The sequence below is a fragment of the Panthera onca genome, chromosome C1 (assembly GCF_046562875.1).
Source record: "Panthera onca isolate mPanOnc1 chromosome C1, mPanOnc1 haplotype 2, whole genome shotgun sequence".
In the NCBI taxonomy this organism is placed as follows: domain Eukaryota; kingdom Metazoa; phylum Chordata; class Mammalia; order Carnivora; family Felidae; genus Panthera; species Panthera onca.
The window spans coordinates 101,678,103-101,695,103 of NC_138346.1; the positions used below are offsets into that span (position 1 = coordinate 101,678,103).

The 17,001-nt window shown below is 43.4% G+C and overlaps 1 protein-coding gene across 1 annotated transcript in view; it reads left to right on the forward strand.

The window, feature by feature from the left end:
* INSIG2 (insulin induced gene 2) overlaps nucleotides 1–15,759 on the forward strand; it is a 56,337-nt gene extending 40,578 nt beyond the window's left edge. Inside the window, exon 6 of the mRNA XM_060625752.3 lies at nucleotides 13,216–15,759. Coding sequence (XP_060481735.1) covers nucleotides 13,216–13,242 — 27 coding nt within the window. The 3' untranslated portion in view covers nucleotides 13,243–15,759. The remainder of the gene's footprint in view (nucleotides 1–13,215) is intronic.
* The last annotated feature ends 1,242 nt before the right edge of the window (nucleotides 15,760–17,001 follow it).

Below are 17,001 nucleotides of genomic sequence, written 5' to 3' on the forward strand. Positions count from 1 at the left end.
CAGCATGCATGCTTTGGGAATTCGGGGACTTCAATCGCTGAGATTCGTACGGCATCTTCTCCTGGTCTGAAGTCTCTTTTCCAGATTTCACCTGGCAAAGTCCTGCTTGTGCTTCACCTCCCAGCTTCCAAGTCACTGCCCTCGGGGAGCCTCACTGGCTCCTACAGGCCACCTAGACTCCGTGGTCGGTGCCACCCAGTGGCACTGCTCTCTCTCATTCTCCCTTTTTCTGACATCTTCACTCCTCTGTGAGATTTTAAAGGCAAGGACACCTTGTGACTCACCTTCGTCTCCTCCTTGGCCTAGCACGGCGCTGGCAGGTGAAGGTGCAGGCCCAAACTGGCCAAAACGTGGTTCCTTCGGCAAGTGACATGCTCACGGAGTGGCGGGCGATGTGGACCATAGACAGAGGAGCAGTGGCCTGGTGGGCGATGGCCAGGGCTCCCGTCTCCCACCTGGTCCCACAGCTGAAGTTGCTGGGCATTGTTCTCTACCTCTTCCCCCGGATTCTCAACCCTCTGCTGGAGAGCACCTCTGCTGGAAAGCTAGGCACAGCTCCTACCTCCCACCTTCCAGCACCCACCCTGGCTCCCATCTCCAAACAAGCATCCTCAGGGTCTGAGGTAGTTTCACTGTAGGGAGCCAGGGGTGGCTGCCAGGGCACGCACTTCACCACCAGCTTTCCAAAAAGGGAGAAAAAGAAAGAAGAAAAGAAAAAGAAAACTTGTTTTTCCCTTTCTTTTTCTTTTCTTTTTTTTTTTTTTTAATGTTTATTTTTGAGAGAGAGAGACAGACAGACAGAGCACAGGCAAGGGAAGGGCAGAGAGAGAGAGGGAGATACAGAACGCGAAACAGGCTCCATGCCTTGCGATGTCAGCGCAGAGCCCGATGCGGGGCTTGAACTGCAAGATCATGACCTGAGCCGAAGTCAGACACTCAACAGACTGAGCCACCCACGTGCCCGTTTTGCCCTTTCTAAAGGCTACCAACCATCTTTTTGAGCCTTGATGGTAAGTGTATACCCCCAAACCCTATGTTATGTATTGATACAAGGCAAGGACAGTGTCTTTTATTCAAAATACCCATTTCTTCTCCTCAAAGTCTGGTCTTCCACAGAATACAAGTCTCAGTGGCTGCGGCCAGGAGCTGCTCACCCCAGACAATCAGGAGGATAACGGGTGGCGAGGCTTTGGACCACTGACAAGGCGGTGGCTCTTTCCTGACATGGTCAGAGCACGTTAGCAATTGATGCCGGTGTGAAGAGTTCAGTTTTCACGGCTAACCAATGTGAAAATCAGGCGATTTTAAACAGGTTGAGAAGTTTACTCAGTAACCGTTTCGAGCCTGGCCAACAAAACGTGTCCAAGGATTGTCCGTGACGCTGAGCTCCGCCTTGAATTATTTCTGTGTGTTCCCACCTCTTTGAGACACTACTCAAGATTCGGATCTTAAATTATGTTGGTTCAGATCCTCTAAGAAGCAGACACCAATATGGTATTACACATGCCTGAAAGATTTATTGGGGGAAATTCCTGTGAAGGAAAAAAAGCAGGAAGCCAGAGTCTTCGGTCAGAGATACAGGTCTGACAGTTTTGAAATGAGGTAGGAGGAAAGGAGAGCAGATAGGAGTGTCGGGCTGCAGGGCAGCCCTCAGAAAGTCCCAACCAGACCAATGAGGAATCCTCAAGCCAAAGGTGATTTTAGACTCCCGTGTCTGTGTGGGATACCCCCATGATTGCCCCCGCTATGTTTAGTCTTTGACTGGGAGCAGCCCAGGGGAAGTATGGCATGAACAAAGGGTAGATCAGAGGGGCAGCATCTGGGACTGTCCATCAATCATGCTTCCCTGAGCTGGAGATCTGAGTAGGGCTTCTTTGCAACTGCTGCTTGGGTGGGGGTATCTGATGGTCTCCCCTGGGTCTCTTGGTAGAAGGCCTCTCAGCCACTGGTCAGCTTCCTGTGTTGGGCAGATGGATCCAACCTTCTTATCTCTTTTGGGATCCTCCACCCCAAACAAGGAGGGTCGACAGGATCTTGGAAGCCCCGAAATGATAAATATCCAGTACAAAAAAGAACTTTGTGAAAGGTGTTGTAACTCATTCCATTAAAAAAAAAAAAAAAGATTTCGTAGCCAAAAGAGTTCAGAAAACACCTGCTTTTAAACAGTGTTAAACACATTTCCAGGATTTCTCACAGCTGTTACTAGGCTGATATATATCTTGAGTCTTCAAGGGAACAAAACAGTGTATAGAGTTTGTCAAATTTATACGACCATCAACTGCCCCCCCCCAATTTTATTATAGTTTTCAGAGTATCTTGTGAGACATGCTTTTGTAAATGTTGAACATGCTCTGTATCCCCTGTGTCTCCCTCCAGATCCAGTCCGCAGCCTTCCTTACCTGCTCTGTGCCCAAGAGGCTGACCGTCATGCACAGTGGCTCTCCCTTGCCCTTTATCAAGCTTGTCCAAGTAGAACTTTGGGATGATGGAAATACTCTGTGTCTGAGCTGTCCAGTATGAGAGCCACTAGCCATATGTGGCTATTGAGCACCTGAAGTGTGACTAATATGGCTAAGGACCTCGATTTTAAAGTTTAATTAGTTTAAATAGTTACATATGCCTATTGGCTCCTGTCCTGGACAGTACAGTTCTGGATTTTGGCTGGGTTTGGCCAATAAGAAGCACCCACGGGAGACGAGGGAGGTAAAAGGAGAATAAGAGAGTTATTGATTTCCTTGGCCCCCTCTTATGTGGTCATCACGGGGTGGCTGTGTCTTCTGTCAAAGACCTCAGCTCTTGCCACACGGTCCTAGATTCTGACACCAATGCCAACGTGCATTTCCCGCCACCCCCCAACACCAAGCAATTATCCAGCAATTCACCTGAATTCTGACTATTTCCTGAGATAGCATCAGATCCCACAGGATAAGGGCTCAGTCCTATAAGGCCGCCTGTCCCCTCCTTCTACGTCAGTCGCTAACAGGAAGTCCAGGCCATTGTCTGTGCTGCTTACCCATCCACTATAGGCCAGAGGTTCCAACAACCTTCTTATTGGGTTTGATTAATTTGCTAGGGCGACTCACTCAGAGAAACTCAGAGAAACATTTTACTTACTAGATTGCAGTTTATTATAAATTATATAATTCAGGAACAGCCAGATTGAAGAGATGCGTAGAGTGAGGTGCAGGGACAGGGGTGTGGAGCTTCCGTGATCCACAAGTTCACCCACCTGGAAGCTCTCCAAACCTGACCTTTTGGGGTTGTATGGAGGTTTCCTTATGTGATCGGTTCAATCATTGGCCATTGGCAATTGACCTCCGGGTGCCCCTCTCCCCACACAGGTCAGTGGGGTGGAACTGAAAGTTCCAACCTTCTAATCAAACAGCTGGCTCTCCTGGTAACTGGCCCGTCATCCTCAAGGTCTGTCCACAAGTCACCTCATTAGCATAACTCAGGTGTGGTTGAAAGGGTTGAGAGGGGCTTGTTGTGACAATCAGGACACCTGCCCTGCTCTTACCACTTAAATTCCCAACGTTTTAGGAGTTTTGTGCCAGAAGTGGGGACAAAGTCCAAATATATATTTCTTGTTACAAATCGCGATTTCACAGCCCTCTCCATACTATCTACCAGGTTCGGCAGGCGCCCCCAACCCTTTGGGGTTGTGGGCTGGTAAAGACAGCCCACGGCTGTCAGGCCACAGGTCTCTGTGTGTTCCCTGCCCACATAATTACAAATAGTCCTGGGAAGCTCTGCTCAATGGCTCAGGGTGAGTGTGCCACCTGTTTCCTGCCAGGCCGCTGCCTGAAGCCCTGATGTGAAGCTTGTGGTTTTTAATTCTGAAAAATATTTATCATGTAGTACTAATGAACAAGTCAGAAAACAGTTATGATGAGAATGAAAATCCTTTCCCCAAACGCTCCTTGCCCCCCACCCAATACATAGAGGCAAGAACTTCGAAACCCTTTCTGGTTTTACCTTAAAGTGAGTTGTTCCAATACCTCAAAATAACATGCCAGGGCCACTTTTCGGGCTCTATGGACTCAAGACACTATGCCTCCTGCTGGGCTGGATGAGAATTTCTCTCACATCGCCCCTTCCTCTCCTCCCTCGATCATTCCAAGTTTTGATAGTTATAGTAAGATTTTTAGCTTCCTCTACTGGTTGCCATATAGGTTTAAATTATATGTCCATTTTTATTTTAAAGGGAACATCACTTTTGAAGTGTTTTGTGCTTTTAAAGTTTATATATTTATTTTGGGAGAAAGGGAGAGAGGGAGAGAGAGAATCCCAAGCAGGCTCTGTGTTCAGCACAGAGCCACGACCATGAGAGCATTGACCTGAGCCAAAATCAAGAGTCCGGCCCTTAACCGACTGAGCCGTCCAGGCGCCCCTAAATAACATATACTTAGGCTTCTGTTTCTTGTTCCATTGCTTTCAATTTTGTCTCTTAACCTTTCGTTTTTGCAAAATGAAGACCTTTCCTTCTCAAGGCTTCCCTCTTTTCCCCTCCCTGCTTCTGTACAGCTGTATCTGTATTTTTTACATCATCACTCTAGATAATGATTACATTCTGTTTTGCAACTACTCAGTTTTCTATGCTTTGTCTACCAATGTTTCTAAAAACTGAAAGCCAGTAATCACCATTTACGTTATGTCAATTTTGTTTAGTGCAGAACTAAGCAGCATGCATTTTCTCTTTTTTTTTTTTTTTTAAGTTTTTTTCCTTTTACTTCCAGTATAGTTAACATATAGAGCTATATTACTTTTAGGTGTACAGTATAATGATTCAACACTTCCATACGACACCCCGTGCTCATCACAACGAGTGCTGTCCTTAATCTCCATCACCTATTTCACCCATCCCCCATCCACCTCCCCTCTGGGAACCATCAGTTTGTCCTCTAGAGTTAAGACTCTGAACCTTGGTTCTTCTCTCCCTAGCACTCCCCCACCTTTTTCCTTTGCTTATTTGTTTTGTTTCCTAAGTTACAGATACAAGTGAAATATGATATTTGTCTTTCTCTGTTTGACTCATTTCAGTTAGCATCATACTCTCTAGCTTAAACCATGTTGTTGCAACTGGCAAGATTTCATTCTTTTTTTATGCCTGAATAATATTCCATTATATAGAGACATCTATCTATCTATCTATCTATCTATCTATCATCTATCTCTATATATAGATATATCCTTTATCCATTCATCTATCAATGAACACTTGGGCTGCTTCCATAATTTGGCTATTACAAATAGTGCTGCAATAAACATAGGGGTACATGTATCCCTTTGAATTAGTGTTTTTGTATTTTGCGGGTCAATACCCAGTAGTGCAATTGGTGGATCATTGGGTAGTTATGTTTCTAACTTTTTGAGACTCTCCATACCATTTTCACAGTGGCTGTACCAGTTCTGCATTCCCACCAACAGTGTAAGAGGGTTCCTTTTTCTCCACATCCCCACCAGTCCTTGTTATTTCTTATGTTTTTATTTTAACCATCCTGACTGGTGTGAGGTGATATCTCACTGGAGTTTTGGTTTGTATTACTCTGATGATCAGTGATGTTGAGCACCTTTTCATGTGTCTGTTGGCCATCTGTATGTTTTCTTTGGAGAAATGTCTGTTCATGTCTTCTGCCCATTTTTAATTGGACTATTTGTTTTTTGGGTGTTGAGTCATATCCTTTATAAATTTTGGATACTAGCCCTTTATCAGATATATCATTTGCAAATATCTTCTCCCATTCAGTAGGCTGCCTTTTAGTTTTGTTGATTATTTCCTTTGCTGTGCAGAAGCTTTTTATCTTGATGTAGTCCCAATGGTTTATTTTTGCTTTTATTTCCCTTGCCTCAGGAGACAAATCTAGAAAGATGTTGCTATGGCAGATGTCAGAGAAATTTCTGCCTATGCTGTCTTCTAGGATTTTTATGGTTTTAGGTCTCACGTTTAGATCTTTAATCCATTTTAAGTTTATTTCTGTGTCTGGTGTAAGAAAGTAGTCCAGTTTATTCTTTAACATGTAGCTGTTCAGTTTTCCTGACACCACATGTTGAAAAAACAGTCTTTTTCCCATTAGCATGTATTTTGTCTTTTCTAGGTCCAATGTCATGGTGCCTTGCTAGTCAAAGGGAAGCACCCTAGCATCAGGTCAAATGTACTTTCCCCCCCTCTTAAACTTACTTTAATTTGGGTGGTTTTCCATTTAGACCATAACTATTTTGTACAATATTTTAAAATGTTCATTTATTTTGCGAGAGAGAGAGAGAGAGTGAGGGGAGGAGGGATAGAGATAGAGGAAGAGAGAATCCCAAGCAGGTTCCGCGCTATCAGCCCAGAGCCTGATGTAGGGTTCGATACCACAAGCTCTGAGATCATGACCTGAGCCGAAACTGAGAGTTGGACGCTTCACAGACCGAGCCACCCAGGCACCCCTATTCTGTACAAATTTTACTTCTTCAAGTTTTGATTTTTTTTCTTATAAAGATGAAGACACATATTCTTACTATATTCCAAATATCATCCAGCTCTTCATTATTTCTTAGAATTTGTCTAATTACACTCTTAGAATCCTTTTCCGTTTTCCTCTTTAAGACAATATTCTTGAAATTTGGTGACTTTTTCCAGTTGCTTTCAAGACCTGTGGTTGACTTTGTAACAGGGGCTTCTTTTCACTGGAATCCTGGTTAGCTCTATAATTTCCCATTTTCCACAGTTCTCCCTTTCTTGGTTTTGCCCACTCACCCCTCACTGCTCTCTTTTTTGGGAGCACATCCATAGGTAAAATTCTTTAGAAAATGGAGACATGAGGCAAAATCTTCCAAACATGTGAAGATCTGAAAACAATGTTCTTTCTCTCATTTTTAAGCTGGGCATGGAAGTCTAGGTCCAACATAATTTTACCTTCATATTCTGAAGCCTTTATTTCAATTTTTAAAAATGTTTTATTTATTTTTGATAGAGAGAGAGCACAAGTGGGGGAGGAGCAGAGAGAGAGGGGGTACAGAGGATCCAAAGCCGACTCTGTGCTGACAGCCGTGAGCCTGACGTGGGGCTCTAACTCATGAATCATGAGATCATGACCTGAGCCAAAGTTGGACACTCAACCAACTGAGCCAGTCAGGTGCCCCATGAAGCCTTTACGTGAGTGTCTTGCAGCATCTTCAATGTTAATGAGAAGTCTGATCCGTTGTGATTCAAATTCCCTTATGGTTCTTGGTTTACACTGCCCTCCACCCCTGCCATAATCTCAGGAACACTATCCTCGGTGATTTGGTATTTCACCATGGTGTGCCAAGGGCTTGGTCTTCTAATTAATTCTGATCAATATTTGTGTTTCCCTTTAGCTCTCGGAATTATTTTATTGTCTCTGAATTTCTCTTAATGGGCTATTGAACCTCCTGGATTTAGCTTCCATGCCTCTTATTCTCTTATCAGTTCCTTCCCTTGTCATTTCGCTCAGTGTTATGGGAAATTTCCTCAATTACATCATCTAATCTTTCTATTAAAGTATTTTAGTTTTTATTTTGGCAATTTAATTTCCCAGAAATAGTTACTGTTTTCTCATTTTTATTAAAAGAAAAAAAAATCCTTGTTTCCTGGTTTTCCCTTCTGGATATAATGTCTGTTCAAGTCTTTGTTTTCTTGAATTCTATCTCTTACGGTGTGCCTTTCTATTCTCCCCCCCCCCCCCACACACAAGTATCTGTTCTTCCTTAGTTGTCCATTAATTTTTAAGAATGAATAAATAGGAATGCCATTTTATGATGTGTTTGTTTATCTTTTTCCTTTAAATTTTTGTTCATATTTAGGTGTCAGCTCATTTTTAAGAATGAAGAAAGAAATGCTGTCAGTTTCTGCGTAGGGGGGCTTGTCATATCAACTGGCAAGCTTCTCTCCAGGGTATTCCTGAACAAGAAAACCTTACTTTAGGATGTCAATACTCACACTAAACAAAATAATGAATTTCTTCAGAGGGAAAACTTGATTTTTGGGGGCTTGGGTTAAGCCTGGAGTCCTGCCTATAAGATGTAGTCCTTTCTCCACTGTCTCCCCCATTGTCACTCACCTCATGTACTCTGGGCTGAAGACACCTCCACTTGGTTTATCTGTTGACGTACTGACCTTCTGCCAAATACGTTCTGTCTTCCTGAGATCTGTCGAAATTTCTTCAAAGATGGCACCCCTCCTATTCTCTTCACTATTATTGATTTTATCATTAAAAAATTCCTTTCTATCATTTCGAAAGGATCTCAGGAAGGAGGGAAGGCAAATTCTTGGCCTCAGTTCACCATCTTAAAGTAGAAGCCTCTGAAATATCAATTAGGCAGTCCATGGCATGCCCTCACAGAGTGTCTGTCACCTAAAGGCTTTGACTGTGATGCCTTTAAAACTTCAAAGTCATTTTATGGAAAAAATAATAGGAGATATTTTTGATGAAGAAATCTTCCCAGCTGGAAGTTATTTATCTGAACTTTTACTTTGCAGTGTTGCATTGTGGGTGACATAGTAGGTCTTCAATAAATATCTGTTGAACCAATAAACGAATGAATGAACAAACAAATGAATGACTTAACCGTTAATTAAAAGTCAGTAAAAGGAAGTGGATAATATGTATGTTCAGTAAAAAAATAAATGGAATGATTTATACATTTGTACATCCTATGTTTTGATACATTCTTTTAGAGGTGTAGATATTAATGCAAACAGACTGACTTTTTAAATGAATGTAAATAAATGTATTGACGTTTAAAACAGTTGTCCTGAAAATTATACACTTATTCTGAGGATACTCACTGATGAAAATTTGGGGGGTTCTGGTTTGAACTTCCCTTTGGTCCTGTTCCCCTCCCTCCCTCCCTCCCTTCCTCCCTTCCTTCCTTCCTTCCTTCCTTCCTTCCTTCCTTCCTTCCTTCCTGTCTTCTTTCCAGTCTTATTTGGTTTCCTCAGTGGGGGAAATCTTTGGCCTTTGAAGGTGTATTTTATTTTTTCAAAAAAGCCCAATACAACTTTGTATGTATTTCTTAGATCAGAATGAACAATATATTATTTTTGTAGTCAAAACCATATGATAAGGCAGATCTCAAATGGGGTAATAAATGGATTATGAATAAAAGCTCCCAAAGAGGAGGTTCTTTGTGTTTATTTGCTTTTTTTTTAAGTTGTACTTATTTAAGTAATCTCTACACCAAAGTGGGGCTCGAACTCACAACGATCAAGAGTCACAAGCTCTTCCCACTGAGCCAGCCAGGCGCCCCTGTTTATTTTACTTTATTTTATTTTATTTTATTTTATTTTATTTTATTTTATTTTACTTTACTTTTCTTTTCTTTATTTTATTGTAAACAATTGCAGAAGCTTTCGAACAAGCGTACACTTTTCCAAGGCGCCCAATATAAAGAGGATGACGCTCATGCCAGCGTATGAAATGAAGCTCACTGCTTTATAACCTCCCACTATGCATTGTGTTCTCTGCTGTTTAGGATAATGATTACTGTGAGGTGCATAATAATGACAGATGTCAGTAATAAGTGCCTACTATGAAAACCAGAAACTTCGCACGCATGGGTCATTCTGTTGGGTTATGACCCCCGTTTTTACAGATGAGGAAACTATAACTCAGAAATTTTGTTTTTTCCAAGTCACTCAGCTAGGAGATGACAGAGCTGAAGTGCATTATTGGGTCTGTCAAGAACCCGTGCTGAGTTCCTCCACCTCACAATTTTACTTGGACAACTTCTCTTTCATATATGAGGAAGCCAAGCCTGTTGACCAAGATGATAGACAAGCTGATTTGGTGCCGGCATCCCAGCCCAGCAGTGTGACCATAGCCTTCTCCCCTTCACCTGTGTTTGACAAAATTCTGCTAGACCAATGGTGGGCTCCCCAGCCAATCTCTGTGTGGCAGGGCACAACCATCATGCATGCTTCTGAACGGGGATGCAGAGCGAGTCTTCTGCGTGCCTGTGTCCTACTCACACGCCAGCTTCTTGCAGGGAGGTGAAAGGTAGGAAGCACCCTGGTTGTATTTGTTCAGGAGGTCACCGGTCACCTGGTGTTCTGGCCTTTTCAGTGTGGTTATGGTCCTTGGTCCTGTTCTAACCTGAACTATTTGTTAAGCCTCTGGATCTAGCTTTTATTTGCCTGCTGAATCAGACCTTCTCTCTTCCTGCTAAAACTCAGCTGGGACAGAGTTTCTTGGGCTGTTCCTCTGGAGATCTGGGCACCCCTTTAGGGTTGCCAAAAGTTTAGGCAAGTGGGATGTGGAGGCAGAGTCTTCTCACACCAGCTACCTCTTGACAATCAAAGGCTATGGTTAGAGTAGTCTAGGTCCTGAAATGTGGGCCACAGGACGATACGCAAAGGCAAATCTGATCACTAGGGGGGCAAAGGGGCCAGCAAAATGATTCCAGGCATTTCTAAACATAGTGTGTATGGGTGGGTGGGTGAGGGAAGTGTGTGTGCTGATGGTTGTCACGGTTCAAGAACCTGAGGGCTGAGAGTGGCAAATGAATGCTAACCAAAGTCGTGTTAAAATGTGTCCTATATCCACAGGGATTGCCTGTGCCCTGAATAACAGGTCTGTGGGACCCAAAAAGTTGGATGCTGGAAGACCTGGTATCACCTGGTATCAGCCCTTGGGCATTGGGCAACCAAAATATATTTCAAAATTCTGCTGGTTTGTGAACTCAAGGCTCTTCATACACTGACTCATTTGCTTCCTGTTGGTTCTAGGAAAGAGTTGAGGCAAGCTGATAGCTGGCGCACTGAGCATAGTTCTAGTCCAGAAAGGGATTGATGACAATGAACACTGTCAGATTTCTGAGGAAATCCAAGTGCCCTAGTCAGTGCCCAGCTGAGTAAAAGCGTGTTATGCATACGTCTTTTTGAGGTGGGAGAACATAAGTCCACGTAATATCAAAATATATCTATGATTTTCTGGGTGATCAGTCAGTGTATAAAGGGACTATGGATCACTTGAAGATTTATGGATTTTCCTGATGAACTATGGATCCGTTCTCTCTTCCAGGGGATCACATTTCTACTCCCCAACTCAGCAAGAGGTCTCATTTTGGCTGAGTTCTTCTATAAAAGTTCTCCTTACCTGAGCTGTGGGTGTCTTGACTGTGGTTATCATTAAGACTGTGGGCCAGGTGGTTTTCTTCCACTACATCCAAAAGGCTTCTTTTCTAGGACTTCGTAAAGTCAGGGGAAATATGGGGTTGAGAGGAACCAAACCCATGTGGTGGAGGAGCCCTGGACAGTTTACTAACAAAGACCCTGAGACAAGCACTCGTGTGCAGTAACTAGATGCAGCTATAACTAGAGCAGGATCCTGAAGTGAACAGACCACTGCGTAGCTCCTAGTGTGCCTGTCCTGAATTTTCCTTCTTATTCAACATGGATGCGGGCAGTTCACGAGGGGCTGGTTACATCCTTCTGTAAAGGTTGATATGCTGCCGTACAGGCTTCTCACCTGGCTGCAATCGCTTGAGTCCTGGGTCAAGAGTGCATTAGTCAGCCGTGATCCAGAATTCTCGCTGTGATTGCTCTGATCAGTCATGCGCAGTGCTGAGTGAATTCTGTAACTGCCATTGCCTGCTGCAACTGTCCAGAGCCGTCTTCTGGTGCCTGGGGGTGCTGCAGCAAGATTTTATAGACTCCCCCAACTTTGGGCAGGGACAACTCCCGCGTTGAGCGCCACCTTGAAAATCTCCCTCCATTACTCAAAAAAGGAAAAAAGAGAAAAAAGTGTTTTTTTCTGGTTACTCCGGGCATTTCATTGCTAAATATCACCTATGACTATAACCATTCTGTGATGCCAAATCCTGTATGACTTAGACTATTTGGTCATATTGCGACCAATTATAAGCGAACTCCTTGGAGGAAAGTACTCCCACATTATCATTCAAATGGCATTATTGTGTTCTGGAATGCATTCTTCACCTCTTCCTACTCTCTAGTGGTTGCTGGAAATCCTTGGAACGTCTTGGCTTACAGCTGAATCACTGTAATTGCTGCCTCCGTCTTCACACGTCTGTTTTTCCTTTGGGTGTCTACGTGTTCGTCTTTACCTGGCCTTCTTCAAGGACACCAGCCATTGGATGTAGAGCCCACCTTAATCCAGTCTGACCTCGTCATAGCTAATTCCATCTGCAAAGACCCTATTTCCAAATAAGGTCACACACATGCTGAGGTTCTGGGTAGACATGAATTTTTGGGAGGACGCTAGTCAACTGAGTACCCTTACAGGTCTCTGGACTCTGGGCCCATTCCCCTTTCCAGGTACTCAGTGTCTGCTCCCTAACTGGGGCTTTTGGAAGAATAAAGTGCTGCAGAGGTACATGCAATTCCCCCGTTGAAATTTGGAGTTCAGAATTTGAGTATAGGAATTGGGCTCTGTCTCTGGTACTGCTATAATTAGGTTACCTTTATTCCTCTATGAATCATTAACCTCGCAAACTGCTGGTTCAATCTATGACAACCAGTGATACATCATCTTTAACCAGTCCGCACCACCATAAAAAAAAAAAATGCTGTGCAAGTACTAATTTATTGCTCCACGACACAAATGGCGCATCTCAAACAAACTCAGCCAATTTTAAGGATGATTTCTGGGCTGTTTAAAAAGAATTCTTCCGCCAGCTTCTTGAAGATGTTGCTTTAGAGATTATTATTTTCTGTTTCAGGACAAATCCATGAATCTGGCCCATTCATGTTAGCTATAGTGAGACAATGCATCTCTTGTCCATGAAACTTGAATGTGCGGGTGTCAGAAGTGATTTTTCTGGAGCTAACTTTTCCCGTACTTTGAGTTATCAGTTTCTGTCGTGCTGGTGTGCATTTCAGCTGAGGTTTTATTACATTGTGTTGGCAGCACATTATGTTTTTTACACATGGATTTGATTGAGAAATGAAACTGGAATAAGAATGAGGTAGCAGCAGCGTCTGCTGTACGGCTCAACTATTGCCGTTGTCAATCAGCCTGATTGATTAAATATGGTGGTACACATTTTTATTAAAACGAAATACTTCTCTTGAAAAGGGACCATTACGCCCACAGATGATAGGACTCTCCTGAAGAGTGGCCCGAGGAAGAGGCCTCTTGGCGGAGTCCGATAATTGCGGGTGGCGGGAACAAATAGGAGAGTTCAGATTAGCTCTGGGTAATTTTATGAATTTAAATTCCCTTTTTTTTTTTTTTTTTTGCCGTATGGAAGAAATCAACCGACATTTGGGGGCACTAACCCCCGCGGAAGCATTTGAGTTTGATTGAGTCCCCAGACACTGTCCCTTCCTTTGTTGATGCCCCGTGGTCCCTTGGTTTTAAGGCATCCAGGATGAGCTAGAATTTCTCGGAAGTAAGAGCGAACATCCTGGTCCACTGAAGTGCCACTTCTGTCATTTTCCATTCAAGCCCATTTTAGCTTGCCACCAGGTTGTAAATTTGAAAAACAGACATGCACATAGGGGAGAACGGAGACGCTTGAGAATGAGAATGGGTGGATTATTCCATTGGCTTGGATGAGGACCCAGCAAACATCATCTCTGCCTGTAAAACCCTGAAATTTGGAGTGACTTCAAAGAGAAAGTGGTGGGGGATTTGGTATTAGAGCATTAAAGGCCCAAAGAGGTGAAATGATTTGATTGGGCCTGTTTAGTTTGTGTGTGTGTGTGTGTGTGTGTGTGTGTGTGCTTGCTCACCCAGAAGTCCTGGGCTGGGGCTGGCTATTCCTGGAGTATTGAGGCTTCCCCCTGGTTTGAGCCAGCCTAAATTCCAGGGGGCCTGTTTGATCGTGGTCCCCAGCAAAATGTCTCTTGTTGGAATCCATTTAGGACAATAACCCCAAAGGCTTTGCATTAGTGTAAAACACAGGGCTTCAGAAGACGGCTTTTCAGAAAAACAAGTGGGCAATAAGAGAGGAAAAACCTTTGGAGTAATTCCTTTAACACACAGACTGCTTCTGCTGCAGGGCTGGTGTCAAGACTAATCTTGCAGGATTGAGATATTTTCAGCTGTATCCAATTTAGGTTTCGGCTTTTCCTCACAGAGGGATTGCTTCTGAAACAATCTTTCTCACTACTCTCCCTACCCTCGTCTTCTAAAGCCTGTTTGTAGATTTGGGGATTGCTAACAGATTTTAAGAACAAGAAATCCCTGAAATACCACGCAGCTAAAAGCCAAAAACAGGAACACTTAAGGAACTTGACTTTTTTCTTTTTTTTAAAAAAAATTTTTTTAACGTTTATTCATTTTTGGGATAGACAGAGACAGAGTGCAAGCTGGGGAGGGGCAGAGAGAGAGGGAGACACAGAATTCGAGGCAGGCTCCAGGCTCCAAGCTGTCAGCACAGAGCCCACTGCGGGACTCGAACTCATGAGCCATGAGATCATGACTTGAGCTGAAGTCGGCCGCTTAACCGACTGAGCCACCCAGGCACCCCTTGACTTTTTTCTTTCTTTCCTTCTTCCCTCCTTTCCTTTCCTTTCTTGATTTCTTTCTTTCCTTCTTTCCTTCCCCCTTCCTTCTTTCCTTTCTTTTTAAAAATATTTTGTCAAGGGGTGTCCTTCAGCTCTCAGTCAACTTTCTCTCTGGACTCAGCCATAAAGGATGAAAACCCCACAGAGACTTGCAGTTTTAAACTTGGAGCTTCCTGTAAGGTCATAGACTGTTAAGGGTATGACCTCTGTTTATCTGGTTCTTTCTTGGCATCTTGGACCTTATCTATGCCAAATCCACAAAGGCCACCAGATGAATGTCTGGATCAGAGTGTCCAATAAGTTGTCTGGGAGCACACAGGGATCCTGCTTGTCCAGCCAGGAGTCTGGAGTTTTGCTGTTGTTGGAGGTCAGGAACAGGTAGGATATCAGTAACCAGATAGGCAGCACACATGTTGAGGGTCAGGCATATACATGGACCAAAGCGAGCCGAGGCTCAGAAGTCCACGAAGCTACGTAAGTGAGATTGACATGACATCAATCCAAACATTGTGTTGTAACCTGATTTAGATACAGAAAGCCTGCTGATTATGAGCATGGCTGTCAGTCCTCCTATACCTTTTGGCAAATGGATTAATCTTTCTATGTATCACTTTCTTAATCTGTAAAGCAGAAATTAATCACCTTTCTTACAGGGTTATTGGAGAGAGACAATAAAATGACATTAACTAAATCTCTTGTCTGGCACACAGTAAATACTTAACATGTCGTAGTGATTCCTGTCTCCCATTTCTAACGTGCCACTCTCAAAGGCAAAGCAGCCATGAGTTTGAGATGTCCTGAACCCACAGAGCAGGTGCAAAAGTGGCCAGACCAGCAGTGGAACATGGTAATAAAGAGACGGTTCGTTTGGACCCAGCGCTGAGTGGACTGATGCTCGCATAGTAAAAAATCAAGTGGACTTGTACTAGCTGTTCTTTTTTTCACCTCCTCAACTGCTGACGATCTTGAAGAAGGTTTAGCTGCCCTAGTTTTGTTGCTATTGTTGTTATTATGGTGTATTTTATTTAATTTTCATGAAGTATCACATACTTCTAGAAATGTGCATAATCATAAGTAGACAACTCAATTTTAACAACTTAATTAAGCACACTCACATAACCAGTAGGCAGATTAAGAGCAGAACAGTTTCAGTACCCTGAAAGTCCCCTTCCTGCACCCTTCTAGCCACTGTTCCTACCCTAGAAAAAGCCACTATTCTGACTTCTAATACCAGAGATCAGTTTTATCTGTTTTTGACTGTATACAAATAAAATCACATACTACATGCTCTTTCGTGTCTGATTTCTTTTGCCCAACATCTGTTTGTGAGATCTGTTCATACCCTGGCTTGCATTTCCAGTTCACTCATTCCAAATATATGTCTATAGTATTCCATAGTGTGCATATATCACTGTATTCATCCTATTGTTAGCGGGCATTTGGGATGTTTCCAATTTAGGGATAATATGAATAGCGTTTCTCTGAATATTCTTGAACATGTCTTTTGGTGGACCTGTGCATTCATTTCTTTTGAGTATGTCCCTAAGAATGGAGTTACTGGGTCGGCTGCAGTTGATGCTATCAGTTTTCCAAAGCGGTTGTACCAATTATGCTTCCCAGTAATATATGCAAATTATGGCTTCTCCACGTGTTCCCCATTATCTGGTGTAGCCTCTGTCATTTTAACCTTTCTGGTGGGGCTAGTGTATTGCACAGCGGATATGAATTTTCATTTTCCAGTGGACGAATGAAGTTGGGCACCTTTTCTGATTGGACGTCTGTGGGCTTGAAGAAGCTAGAAGTTCTCTTCGAAGACATACAGCTAACAGGTGACTACAAAGGACAGTTGTCAATGGTGTGTCTCCAGACTGAGGAGCGGATGGAGGCCATAGTGATCAGATGTATGGCCTCTTTGCATCTTAAGTGGCATATTCCATTCGGAGCCCTACACTTTGAGAAGGGTGAGGATCAACAAGAGTATGCTTAGAAGGGGGTGACCAGGTCCGCAGTCAGACCAGCAAGGGGAACAATCAGAAGAACTGGGATCGTTCAGCCCATACAGAGAGGACAAAGGGGGAACAAAAAACTGCCACTTAATTGATGGGGGCTAATTTCTGAAAGGGGGGCAGGCTTGCTCTGTGGGACCCATGAGGCAAAGTTAAAAACTATAGGACTCCCTCTCTCTCTGGCCCTCCCCTGCTCATGCTCTGTCTCTCTCTGTCTCAAAAATAAATAAAACATTAAAAAAAATTTAAAAAAAAGGGGGCGCCTGGGTAGCTTAATCGGTTAAGCGTCCGACTTTGGCTCAGGTCATGATCTCACGGTCCGTGAGTTCGAGCCCCGCATCGAGCTCTGTGCTGACAGCTCAGAGCCTGGAGCCTGCTTCCGATTCTGTGTCTCCTTCTCTCTCTGCCCCTGCCCTGCTCATGCTCTGTCTCTCTCTGTCTCAAAAATAAATAAAACATTAAAAAAAAACTATAGGAATGAAGATTTCAGGATGGCAAATTTAGCCCGTCATCACTGTC